At 38.9% G+C, this 14,352-nt stretch overlaps 1 protein-coding gene across 14 annotated transcripts in view; it reads left to right on the forward strand.

Annotated features, from left to right (window-relative positions):
* The window catches only part of LOC105478913 (piezo type mechanosensitive ion channel component 2), a 475,658-nt gene that overhangs the window by 169,143 nt on the left and 292,163 nt on the right, over positions 1-14,352 (forward strand). For all 14 annotated transcript variants that reach the window (XR_985592.3, XR_011617161.1, XM_011736634.2 and 11 more), the window contains exon 3: positions 1,681-1,806. Coding sequence is in view for 12 of the 14 variants with exons in the window: in XM_011736634.2 (XP_011734936.1) it covers positions 1,681-1,806 (126 nt within the window). In the remaining 2 variants the exon portion in view is untranslated. The remainder of the gene's footprint in view (positions 1-1,680; positions 1,807-14,352) is intronic.

Raw genomic sequence — 14,352 nt, forward strand, 5'->3', positions numbered from 1 at the left:
TGCTAATATTTTAAAGATTTCATATCTATTGTGTGTTACATAAGATGCCATTATTTTATATGTCACTATAAAAGAACAAAAAAACTGTCAATGAAACTATGACATAACACTTTAAAAAAAAAGATCAGTCAAGGTCCAACAAGTGTAGCAGTTTCCACAGGTGTTTTATTAATATATAATATATACATATATACACATATATATGATTTATGTTTCCCTATGATTTATTACAAGGAATTGGCTTACACAATTGATATATAAGCTGGCTAAGGAAGTTAACAGTCAGTAGTGCAGGCTGTCAGGAAGAGAACATCATGTGCACAAGGTAAAGTTACTCTCCACAAGTTGACAGTTTCTTCTCTCTCACTCACACACACACACACACCTCCGACTAGTTTTCAGGCCTTCCAGTGGATTGAATCATGTCTTCCCAGGTTATGGAGGTTAGTATCCCTTAGTTAACCTCTTTGATTATGGACTTTCATGACATCTGTAAACTCACAGCAGTGCCTAGATTTGTATTTGATTAAATAACTGTGACTTACAGCCTAGCCAAATTGACACATTGATAAAACTTTTACAATGTTTTTGCAAATAAAATTGCATCTTATTTCTTTTTGATTATTGTTAATGAAGAAGTATATTTATTTTTGTAAGATGATTTTGTATCTGAATCATTTCCTAAATTTTTATATTCTAATAGTTGGTCATGGATTTAGTTTGGCATTCTCTGTTGATGATGATATATTATCTGAAAATAATTCCATTTGATCGTATTATCTGGAAATAATTCTAGTTAACACTCTTCATTGTATTTCTTATGGCATTGACCAGTATATCCAGTGATATGTTAATTAATGGCATTCATATCAAGTGGCCTTGATCATTCTCTGATACTGGTGGGACTATGTCTAAAATTCTACCATAAACAGGATGTTTGTTTTGTTATAAATCCTTTAAGGATGTTTCCTTCTATTCCTATTTTTTATGTTTTAAAAAATTATAACTAGGTTTTGAACTTTATGAAACATTTCTTTGGTACCTATTGAGAAAACCATGATAGCAACCCACTAGTGTGTAAATTATACTTATTGATTTGTTACTGTTAACTACACTTTTGGAGTTTTTCTGCAATAAACCTTAGCCTACGTATTATATTTTTTCTATGCAATTTCAGTTGGTTGACACATTTTACAAAAATAATTCATATCTGTTATGAATAACGTGGGCTTATAATTTTCTTTTCTAGCCTTATTTGATTTTGAAATTAAAGTTACTGTAACTTCATAAAATGTTTTAGATAACTTTTCTTCCTTTTCTACTTCCTAGAATTACTTTTCTAAGACAGGAGTTACCTGTCCTTTCAAAGTTGGCAGCACTTCCTTATAAAATTTTTTGGGCCAGGACCTTTTTGTAGTTCCACTGTAATGTGTCATATGATAAATAGGAAATTATCTTTCTTTTACAGTGAAATTTTAATAAATATAAACCCATATATATGATATTACAAAGGGAATAAGATACCATTTAGCTATACACTAATAATTAAGATGATAATTATTACACTCTATATACTTTTGAGTTGGTCTACCTAATAGGTTATACAGAAACATGTACAAGAGAGCACCAGTGTGTTTCCTCTTAAGCTCTCTCACAATCTCTGTACTTTTTATCCCTTAGGACATACGGGACGGTTATTGAAGTCTCTGTGCTTCATCAGTCTTTCCTTCCTGTTGCTGCACATTATTTTCCACATCACATTGGCGAGCCTTGAAGCTCAACATCGTATTGCACCTGGCTACAACTGTGAGTATTACGGTGTTTTCTTTTATGTGTTATATACGTGCATAATAAAGTGTGTGTCATCACACACATAGAAATCTATGCAATAATTTTAACATTTATGGAAATAGTTGGTCTTGGCAATGCAGTGTAAGTATATATAAAGAAATATTTCATTATAGGATGCATCACAACTTATCAGATTTTTAAATTTCGAGTTTAAATATATATATAACTTACTCATGTCTGCAAAAAAATTTAGGTTGCTGAGTAATATGGAAGGTGGCTGGAGGGTGGAAGTGAAATTTATGATCTCTTCTGACTCACGGTCTTAAGTGTTTCTATTTCAAATTGATGATTTTCCATAATTCTACAAATGTCAAAATAAAAATATGATATGAAATGCTAAAGCAACATTCTTTTCTCTGCATTTATAACTGTAGTTACTCTATGTTCTCCACAGAGTGTAGACAGACAGGCAAGCTTACACACACACAAACACACACACACACTCTCTTGCTTTGGCTCCTTCCCAGGCAAAAATTCACAATACCTGGACACTTCAGATGGGACCTCTACTAATACCATGAAGAGGCCTGTATTTCCCAGTGGTGAAGGGAGGTAACCATCTCAAGTGTAGTCACAGCTGGCCTCTTGACCTGCCTCTTTCCAGGCCTTCCTTGCCCAACCAAAAAACTAGGTCTGCCTCTCCTAACCTCGCTCCTAAATATGTGGGCTTTGTGATACCATGATATTTCCAGGTCTCTGTCAAAGACATGTTTTATTCATGCACAAATGCCCTCTGCAGTCATCCTGTACTGCAATATAGTTTGAACATGTCAGCATCTAACATAACATCTTTTCTTTTTTTTTTTTTTTTTGCTATCCCCAGATGAAAATTCTACTCTGCTACGAGTCAATTTAATAGAAGTCATAATAGTAAACTTTATTTCCATAAAGTTAAATTCAAATTTGAAGTTTATTTCTACAAATGGTTATAGTTCCAATTTCAAGTTCTAGTATTTTTGATGAAGTAACCAATAGAGAGGGGATATGTGAAAGATTGAGTGAAAAAAGAAAAGCTTGAGTTTTTTACTTCCAGCCATAGGAACCTTGAAGGTAGGTTTATAGAAATCATAAATTTCTTCTGAAAAACTAGTGATGCCTGTAATTGTGTTGGCTCATCAGGTGTTGTAGATTTTTTTGGTTTAGTTTTATGTGTAGCATTTAAAATTAATACATTCTTGAAAAAGGATAAAAGAGAATAACAAACAAACTTCAGAGCTTTGCAAACTAGTTTAATCCAAGATTGACACAGACCAGGTTTTCAGCCCAGAGCACTTTTTAATGATCAAGTTATATAAACTGAAAATAGTGTTAGGATTGGTAATGGAAACACTGACTTTTAATTTAGAGTCGACTTCACTAATGTTATCGTTTCTCAAGCATTTGGAGTTATGATTATACTGTCAGAGATGTAAATACAAACTCAGTTATTCTGATATCCCACATTTGAAGTTTATCCTTTTTTGGCATCTGCATAGATAACATAGCAAAAATTCAACTAAAGAGACAAAAGCTGTACTGGTCATCAGTGTTGTACATTTTGAATGTTTTCTGTATGTTCAAGACATTGGTAAATTAAAATTAAAGCCCAGACAAGTCAGGTTACCCAATCATATTCAAGTAGTATTCAAATTCAAGACCACCAAGCACTCATTTATAAGTGTTTAATTTTGTTTTCTTAACAACTTCTTTACCCCATTGAAAATGCATACCCTCACCCTCATTATCGCAAAAGGTCCCAACATCTCTTAGGAGTCTGACATAAGTTTTGGTGGGACAACAGTAGCATTTATAAATATTGAGTCATTGAAAGTTCTCGTTCCTCCAGAGTCCTATGAATATTAACTGGCAGTAATAAAGATGTTTTCAAACCACCCTATTTAGATTTTGACTAGTTGGCAGGTCTGTTAAAGGTGCCATTGTGCAGAGCTGAAACTTAATACCACTCCCTTCTGCCTTTTTTTTTCCCCCGCATTTCCAAAACAGTGTTCTCATAGGTAAGTGAGGAGTCCATGGGGGCAGGGGAGACCTCTGTAAATTTTGCTCAAACATATGTTGTGCCGCTTAGTAAAATATTTTCATTCCACCAAAACTATGCTACTTAAATAAATGTAAACCCGGTTTCAATTATGTCATTACAGATTACATAGACGTAGTTTGTTTGACTCCGTGTTAGATGTGTGGCGATGTTAGTGAAATTTGAAGGCCGGTCTGGATTCTTGTGCTGTGCTTAAAGCATGCTATTGATTGAAAGAAACTTTTGAGTCAGAAACTATATGGGGAAAATTTGTGATGATAATATCTCCTGTTTATAGAGCATCTTTGAACCATAAGACCCCAGGGATTATTCTATTCCTTTTTCAATTAATGACTCGTTCCTTTCTTGTCCCAGGAGGGCTTTGCTATGCTTTAAGTAAAGCACTCTCTCTATCCATGCATTGTCCTATTCATTCTCTAAACAAGTCCTCAGGGTGGACAGGACTGTGCAGCTGGACCCCTGTGCTCTGTGTGCAGGACCCCCAGCCTGACGAGGAGCTGAGCAGGAGATTCCTTCGTCAGGCTCCATCCAGCGGGAAGCAGCGAAATCCTTTGATTTACATCAAGAGGCTGGTCTCCTGGCCAAGCCTTGCCCATGAAGGGCTATGCCTTTGTGTAGTCTCGTTTCTCCAAGAGGGGCCCTTTTTCTGTATAAACGCAGTGCCCAACCTGCGGATAGTGCTGAGGTAGGAATTGCAATGAAGAAACAGGCTCTAGTGGGCAAATGAGTTGCATGAAGCCATTGCATGTCTCAGCTGGAGTCTGAGCACGGATCTGTCTTCTTTCCACTCTTCCTCCATCTTTATGGAACTCTTTATTCATCGTGTGTGTAAGATTGTTTCCTCCGCTGTGGTTCCTAGGACTTTGGATAAGTCTATTTTCAAAGGGCTAAAGTTAGTGTTTCTGGTACTTAGTCTATGATTTTCCCTTGCTTGTCCTTATAATTAACTGAATATTTTCTTTGCTTCCTTAAATGGCAACATTCCTGGTTGGATTCAGCTTCCCCCAAAGGTTAGCCCCTCAGTTGCATTGCTCTTTCCCCCTGTGGGAGGAGGGGCAGCTAGAGTTTCATATTGTCTCATTCTACAAGCACATGAAACTTGGTCCAGAAGCCCACCAACCAAGAAATTAGGATGGGCCTCAATAGTGTTTCTTCCTGACGTGCTTCTGTCCTTGAAACACACAAGGCTCCCAGTGCCAAGAATCAAGGTATCAAGCATCAGCCTACGACAAGGAGACTGAGGGACAGACCCAGCCTGGCAGTTTATCCTCCCATCCCGACGACTGTGGGGAGGATTACAGAGTGAGCTGCTGCTGTGTGCACTCGGCTTGCCAGTACAAGTGCTGACTCATCCTTTGGCACACAAAGCTGTGAATTTCACCCCACACTTCGTTAGTTGTGCTAATTGGAGATGGACCCTAGGTGTGCAGAATCACCTGGTGGATCCATCCTCATAAAAATGAAATTCTTGATGTTAATTTTTCATATTTGAGACAGTACTGTGGAGAAAGAGCTAGTAAGTATGAAATGGGAGATAAAATACATAAAAGCAAACTCACACCGTGCATGTTTCTGAGTCCTGTTTTGAAACCACTCTTTCCTGCCTGCTTTCTTCTGACAGATGATCAGTGAGGCGGCTTGGGTTCCTCACCTTGCCCCGTCCCCTGCTCCTTCCATTCCCCAACTCATTCAGGCACCACACACAGCCCTCTTCTCTCCTCGGGCCAGCTTCCTGAAAGCAGATGTTGCCGCTCAATACAACAATTTAAAAAACTGGTCCAAGCTATAACTTTACTTCTGGCCACCTGTGCATGGAAAGATTAGGATGCTATTGTCTCATTCCTCTGAAAAGCATGTGGATCATATATGTACCTTCTGATCACGTATAGGAGACCTTTGCCTTAAGTACTATTTCCTTCCAGCCTTGGTAACTGAGGCCTTGACTCACGGAGACACACGCCGACCTAGATGGAGCCTGCTGCTCCGCACAGTGGGCAAAGAGACACTTATGATCCACAGACTCTGGGTGGAAGCATTGCTGAAAGAGAACTTTTGTAGCCCAATATCTGACGGAGTCAACGCTCTTGGAATAATGAACACGCATTGTTTTCACTGCCGAAAGCCAGACACAGGCACGAAGGCGAGCTGAGTGGGGGTACCGCATGACACCCATCCGTATGAACAACCCTTAGGCCAATGCCATGTCGATATTTTGATTCACCTTTAGTAATAGATAGGGAAGCTCACTTTATGCAGCAGTTTTCAAATAAAATGCCTCATTTTATCATGATAAATATTTGTCGTGACTTTGTATGCTATTTAATCTGTGAGAAAATTTAGGATCTTGGGTGACTGTGAGCTAGTGGTGGATCTCTGTGCCTCGGTTTCCTCAACTGTCAAATGAAGATAACAGCCATCATCTCATAGGTCGTTGTGAGGTTCGAGTTAATATAAGCCATGCCCTTGGGACTGTGCTTGACCGATTGTAAGTGGTCAAATAGTACAAGCTGTTGTTCTTGTTGCTGTTATTAGAGAAGTCCTAATTCTTGCCCAAGGTCACACACCACTACAAGGTAATAGAGACAACTCCAAACCAAATCCTGTCTCCAAATTATGCAAAGTCACATGGATGAAATTTGGAAATTACAAAACCTGCATGGTACCAAATCATTCTCTATGATAGTCTTTTTCAGTTTCTTGCTAATGCCGTTGTACTAGAATTTGTACCTACTCTACCCCATGTGGTTAGAATCCCAAATAAAAGGGTTAAATGGCACTGGGTGGAAGGTAGCATCAGTGATGTGTGTCTTTAGTGACCCTGAGTTTTCCTTCCAGAATTTTTCACCTTCTCAGCAACCTCCCAACTGCAGTCTCTCACTCCACCTGCCCCACAGCTGCAGCCTTGGGCCTGGCCTGACCTTCTGAATATTTTATGGCTTTTTTCTCATTCCCGCATCTACCTGAAAGCTTGTCATCTGCTCCATGACCTCCAACTCAGAGGAATAGATAATAAATACATTTTTCACTATTTATTACCTTTTCTACATTGTAAACTTTAGAAGAAAGACGAACATGATGGAAGAGTTAGGAGGAAAATTAACTAACATTTTCGTGTAAAATAAATGAACACTCTACTGTTATTATCTCTTTTTTTTTTTTTTTTTTTTTTTTTTGAGATGGAGTCTTGCTCTGTCACCCAGGCTGGGTGTATTTTTAGTAGAAACTGGGTTTCACCATGTTGGCCAGGCTGATCTCAAACTCTTGACCTCAAGTGATCTGCCCACCTCGGCCTCCCAAAGTTCTGGGATCACAGGTGTGAGCCACCACACCCAGCTGCTGTTATTATCTAATTCTTAGGATGTCTCTTAAAAGTGTTGGCTTTCACTATCATATTATTGGTAGAGAAGTGAGTCCCAGAGGCAAAAAGTGCCTCGCCTTAGGCTGCTCATTAGTGAGTAACAGAGCCGGAATTAAATTCAGGTCTCCTGGACTACACAGCCTGTACTCTTTCCTGCACCCTCATACGTGTGCTGGGGAAAATTTTATGCAGAATTGGACTTTGGTTAATTAGATTTTGAGGAATAGATATGATTAGGATACATAAATTTTGGAGGCTGTGCTGGGTGAGAGGACAGTTAATCTAATATACTAACTCTGGTTAAAATATGAATGGCCGGAAGTGACTGTATATGCTTGACTTGGTAAATGATATTGGCCTTTAGGAATATATTCACCCCCAGGAGTGAGTCATGGGGACACTTGGGACTGCATGGCTGAGGAGCTGGGTGTGCATTCATCATCAGGGATATGTTTTCCCAGCCTCTTTGAGCCCACCGTCCCTACCACGTCCTCCAAGTGGGTCCTGTCATAGCCTTGTGTCAACTTGTTAATAACCAAGTCTCCTGCTCTAAGATGGTTTTAATCTGTAAGCCTGAGGAAACTGGAGATGTTTTTCCTAAAGATATAAATAAAACAGTAAATCAACCAGAATGTACTGGATGACTCTTGGTGTTCAGAAATTTACTTCCCTGAAGTGTGTGTGGCCCTGAGATTCTAGATCCCGAGACTGTTCCCAGAATTACACATAGGCAGTCTAATCCATTCCCTACACAGCAGCCTTTCAAAATTTTGAAGATGGCTTTGATGCCACATCAGTGTTTTTCCATATGTCTCTTGAGTCCCTCATCCTCTGCTATTTACCAAGCTTGTTGGTCAATGTTGCATGGCTGATTGGTGAGATAGAGTCAGTGACTGGTTATGGGGAGTTGCCAGGGCCTGATTAATGCCAAACATCAAGGGGCAGTGACTTTCCTTGTTCTGGGTACCGTCCTTCCCATCAGTGGAAATTGCCGTATCGTGGATTAATGTAGAGCTTTTCTGACCTGAAACATCAGATCTGTTTCTTGTGAAATCCTATTTATATTTCTGTAAAAGCAGACATGTTCCCACCTTTGATTTGGGATTTTGATTCTGCCCGTATACAGAGCCTCCTTCCCTACCTTCCTTTTTTTTTTTTTTTTTTTTTTTTTTTTTTTTTTTTGAGACGGAGTCTCGCTCTGTCACCCAGGCTGGAGTGCAGTGGCCGGATCTCAGCTCACTGCAAGCTCCGCCTCCCGGGTTCACGCCATTCTCCTGCCTCAGCCTCCCAAGTAGCTGGGACTACAGGCGCCCGCCACCTCGCCCGGCTAGTTTTTTTTTGTATTTTTTAGTAGAGACGGGGTTTCACCGTGTTAACCAGGATGGTCTCGATCTCCCGACCTCGTGATCTGCCCGTCTCGGCCTCCCAAAGTGCTGGGATTACAGGCTTGAGCCACCGCACCCGGCCCCTTCCCTACCTTCTATCACCTTTATCTCATCCCCTAACAAGGCAAACTTTAGTCTAGAGTTCCTGGCACGGATCAAGCACTCTAACAAGCCTTCCTTTCCTTCCTCTTTCTCCTGACTCACTGCATCTCACACCCAGCTCTGTGTGTGTGTGTGTGTGTATGTGTAACATCTTTTTGGTTCTAAGTTTTGCTGTAAATCAGTAATGATAACATCTTCCATGTATAATTTCCCATTATGTTCCAGGCATATTGATAATGTCTTGATTCTGCATTATAGTCCTGCTAGGTCCTTGATATTTTACTCATTTGCAGATAAAGAGAGGTAGCAACTTTGACAACTTGTCAAAAAAAGTTGTCAAGAAAAGGAAGTTGTCAAAAAAAGGAAGAAATGTAGTGATAGCATCCAGGGTCGCCCATGGAGGGTGCCGGGACCCTATGCAGCCGTGTGCATGCAGGGCAATGAGCTCGTCCAGATGGGCAGAAGAGCTGTAGGGAAGCTGTACTTCTGTACTTGTCCCTACCCCATGGTTGTCATCTCCTCCCTCCCATTGCCAATTCCAATAAGCTTTCTATTGCCTGGCTATCCCTTTGCCCATGTTATTCCCCCGGGAGAATGTCCTTATACACACTGCCAGTCCTCTGCCAGGTCCATTCTTCAATACTGGCCACTTCCTCCAGATAACCCGAGTTCATACCCCCAGGTAGATGGGGTCAGATGTCTTTGGGCTCCCAAATACCCAGAGTATCAGTCATTAAACTTTTCATGTGGAGTGATAATCACTGATTTTATATGTTCTCCCATTAGAATATTATCACATTAAGGGTAGAACCTCTCATATTTCATTTATTGTTGTAACCTGAGCACCGACTACAGTGGATGATTATAGCATACTGCCCAACAGTTGAAGAATGAATAAATGAATTAATAGCAGCCAAAAAAAAAGGGAAATAAAAGTGTGGCAAGGACAAAATTTGATGACTCTCTTGCTTTGTTTTGTGACTGATTCTCGGTGTGTCCTCACCTTTGGACTTGTGAGTAGACAATTGAGGAGAGCAGCTAAGTGCACCCATGCCCTCTCTTGGCCAGGAGCTCTGTCCCCTCACTCCTCTCCTACAGGTGCACACCCCAAATCCTGCTGAGATAGTTGTTCCCATTTCTCATCTTCTTAATTCATGAAGAAATATTAGAATGACATGTTTTATTTCTCTTTAGAAATTATTTATCAAATAAAGTTACCTGGTATTTATTTCCTTTGCAAAAAAAATGGATTTCCATTTGGATTTGGGAAAATTAAGACTGAAAACCATAAATGAGAAAGCTAGAGTTAGAAGTGTCAAGGAAGGAAAGAGAAGAAAAGGAGGTGTGGGACTGTGCTTTAACAAGGAGACCTCAATAAGAAACGAGGGGAGAAGAGCCCCCAAATGAGTAGCAGTGGAGCCATGAACCTCACGCCCCATCTGGTCCCCACCACGCCGACCAGTCCTTGCTGTAAGACAAATCACAGAGCAGGAAGTTTAAAATGATTTGGGATTGATTTGGTTTGCTTAAATAACAATTTCTCTAACCTCAGCTCTATGATGCAGCATTTCTAGTGTAAATTATTTACAATAAAAGCACTGAGCAAGTCTGTGTGGTATGGAAGTAAACTGAACCTCAAAATTATAGACGAACGATGTAAAGCTATAACTGTATGTTTCAAAATTTATGGAATATGGAAGGACATTTCAAGGGCATTTGGAAGCAGCAGAATTGGGCTAAGCATAGTAATGACATTCTAGAAAATATTAATTGTATGACATAAGCATAGTTATTTTTCAGACTTACAAAACTGATGTATATTTTAGGGCTTAGGTAGGTGGATTTATAAATAAAAACCATTTTTTCCTATAATCAGGAGTTTGGATTTAGACAATTCTTCTTGATTTTGAGTATTGAGAATATATTTTAGGCATCTAGAAGCTTGGCAAAGCAGTTGCTAATATAATTTATGCCTTACATTCACTTGAGAGACATTTAAACATTTCATGGTGATTCATGTTGCAGAATATGGGCATATAAAAACATTAATATAATATCAAACATTAATATAAAAGTATTATACATTATAAACAACTGTTGCATATTGATTTACCATTTATTTTTTGAAAAAAGTATTTTCTTTGCAAATGTGTATCACATTATTGATAATTATTGTTTTAAATATTTTTTCTTTACCTTGCACTTTTATTTAGTATATAATCTCTTATTTTTTTAATGGACATAACTCTGGAAGAACCCCAAACTGTTGTTAGGAAGTAATACCGTAGAGTAAGATTTGATTGCTGAAGTCCAGCACTTCCCATCAACATACCATCATCATTCTTTACACAACTAGAAAACATTCCTAAAATTTATGTGGAATTAAAAGAGTGTCCACATAGCCAAAGCAAGACTAACCAAAAAGAACAATCTGGAGGCATCACATTACCTGACTTAAACTATACCATAAGACCATAGTCACCAAAGCAGCATGGTACTGGTATAAAAATAGGCACACAGACTAATGGAATAGAATAGAGAACCCAGAAATAAAGCCAAATACTTAACAGCTAACTGATCTTTGATAAAGCGAACAAGAACATAAAGTGAGAAAGGGCACCCTATCTGACAAATGGTACTGGGATAATTGGCAAGCCACAGGTAGAAGAATGAAACTGAATTCTCATCTCTTACCTTATACAAAAAACAACTCAAAATGGGTCAGAGACTTAAATCTAAGACCTGAAGCCATACAAATTCTAGAAGATAACTTTGGAAAACCCCTTCTAGCCATTGGCAAAGACTTCATGACCAAGAACCCAAAAGCAAATGCAACAAAAACGAAGATAAATAGATGGCACTTAATGAAACTGAAAATCTTCTGTACAGCAAAATATAATAATAATCAACAGAGTAAACAGACAACCCGCAGAGTGGGAGAAAATCCACACAATCTACACATTGACAAAAGATTAATGTCCAGAATCTACAGGGAACTCAAACAAATCAGTAAGGAAACAAAGAATCTCATTTAAAAAATGGGCTAAGGATGTGAATAGACAGTTCTCAAAAGAAGATACACAAGTGGCCAAGACACGTGAAAAAATGCTCAACATGGCTAATTATCAGTGAATTGCAAATCAAAACCTCAATGCGATACCAGTTCATTCCTACAACAATGGCCATAATAAAAAAAAATAGATGTTGGCATGGATGTGGTAAAAAGGAAACACTTTCATACTGTTGATGGGAATGTAAACTAGTACAACCACTGTGGAAAATAGTGTGGAGATTCCTTAAAGAACTAAAAGTAGAACTACCATTGGATCCAGCAATCCCGCTCCTTGGTGCCTACCTAGAGGAAAAGAAATCTTTATATGAAAAAAATACTTGCACACACCTGTTTATAGGAGCACAGTTTGTAATTGCAAAAACATGGAACCAGCCCAAATGTCCATCAATCAGTGAGTGGATAAAGAAAATGTGATATATAGGCCAGGTGTGGTGGCTCACGCCTGTAATCCCAGCACTTTGGGAGGCCGAGGCAGGCGGATCACGAGGTCAGGAGATTGAGACCAACCTGGCTAACACAGTGAAATCCTGTCTCTACTAAGAATACAAAAAATTAGCTGGGCATCGTGGCATGCGCCTGTAATCCCAGCTACTCAGGAAGCTGAGGCAGGTGAATCGCTTGAACCTGGGAGGTGGAGGTTGCAGTGAGCCAAGATTGCACCACCGCAATTTGAGCTTGGGTGACAGAGTGAAACTCAATCTCAAAAAAAAAAAAAAAAAAACCCCAGAGAAAATGTGGTATATATACATATACCATGGAATACTACTCAGCCATAAAAAAGAACAAACTAATGGCATTTGCAGCAACCTGGATAGAATTGGAGACTATTTTTCTAAATGAAGTAACTCAGGAATGGGAAACCAAACATTGTATGTTCTCATAAGTGGGAGCTAAGCTATGAGCACACAAAGGTATTAGAATGATACAATGGACTTTGGGGACTCGGGGGAAAGAGCAGGAGGTGGGTGAGGGATAAAAGACAACACATTGGGTACAGTGTACACTGCTTGGGTGATGGGTGAACCAAAGTCTCAAAAGTCACCACTAAAGAACTTATTCATGTAACCAAACAACATCTGCTTCCCAAAAAAACTATAAAAATAAAAAATAATTAAAAATTTTTTAAAAAAGCTACTCCAGTGATTCAATCTGCACTCGATATTGAGGGCTCCTAATGGAAACTATAACAAGAAATGTGGGTTTAGCTTATGGGCAATAGAAATAATTTAACAACTTTTATAAAGGAGAGATAAATGTAAAGATTTGTGTTATGAAACAATGCACTGTGGCCATCTGTGTGGAAGAGGGATTGACAGTGGAGAAGACTGGCAGCAGGAAACCATTGTGCAGGCAGTGGCACTGATCCATCCAGAAGGAATGACAGCTTTAGCTAGGGCGGCCATGACGTAGCAGAGAATTGAAGATGGTGGAGAGATATTAAGGAAGAGTCAAGAGTTTGGAGAATGAATGGCTTAGGAGTGGGCTATTAGGAAGGAGGAAGGACCTAAAATGAGGCCCAGATTTCTGACTTGAGGAGCCGGTGAAGGACTATACCTTCCTGAAGTGGAGCTGATGAATTCCGGCTTGATGGAGGAGAGTTTGGATTGAACTCCAGGTGTCAGTGAGGGACCTGGTTGGATACTTTCATTTTTGCATATATATTTTCACATTTTATGTAACATTATTATTGACATTCTATATTTGTTATTGCATCCATTTCTTTATCCATTCGGAGCAAACATTTATGGGAATCTGTACTAGACATTGTTTTAGCTTTAAAATTCTTTGGTAAAAATGTCAAGTATCCTTGCCCTCATGAACCTTATGTTTCCCTACATCTGTGTTTGATGATTGCCATCAAATGTGGGTGAAAAATAGAACGCTTAACTGCTCTGTGTCATATTTCTACATTTCTACATAGTCTTTATAAATGCTTCGTTTCTGCCACAGTCTTTCCTCATGTGGACAGATAAAAATGTTTCAAATCTTTCCTTGGGTGGTTTTTATTTTTGTCATTCAATATTATGAGCATTTTCACATATAAATCTATTGTTTATTTCCTTAGGATAAGTTTATAACAGTGGATTTATAAGGTCAAAGAATTTGGACGTTATTTTCACTCTTTCTAGACTGTACCATATTGTTCATCAACATGCTTGTACTTCTTAGAATACCACTAGCCAAGATAGATAGATAGATGTTTTTTAAGAGCACCATAATATTTCAAGCCTTTAAACCCTTTGAGCCTGAGAAATCCTTGCTGATAGCCTCACTCCAGTGTACAAATGAGCAAGAAACACATTAAAAATGCCCTACATCATTAGTCATTATGGACGTACAAATCCAAACTGCAATGAGATACAGTGTTACACTCAATAAGATGGCTCTAATAAAAAACAAATGACAAAAAAAAAAGTGTGACAATAACACGTGTTGACACGAATGTGGAGAAACTGGAGCTCTCTGCTGGTGGAAATGAAAATCGTACACCCACTGTGGAAAGCAGTTTGGTGGTTCTTCAAAAAATTAAACATAGAACTGCCACATG

Source organism: Macaca nemestrina, chromosome 19 (genome assembly GCF_043159975.1).
Source record: "Macaca nemestrina isolate mMacNem1 chromosome 19, mMacNem.hap1, whole genome shotgun sequence".
Lineage (NCBI taxonomy): Eukaryota > Metazoa > Chordata > Mammalia > Primates > Cercopithecidae > Macaca > Macaca nemestrina.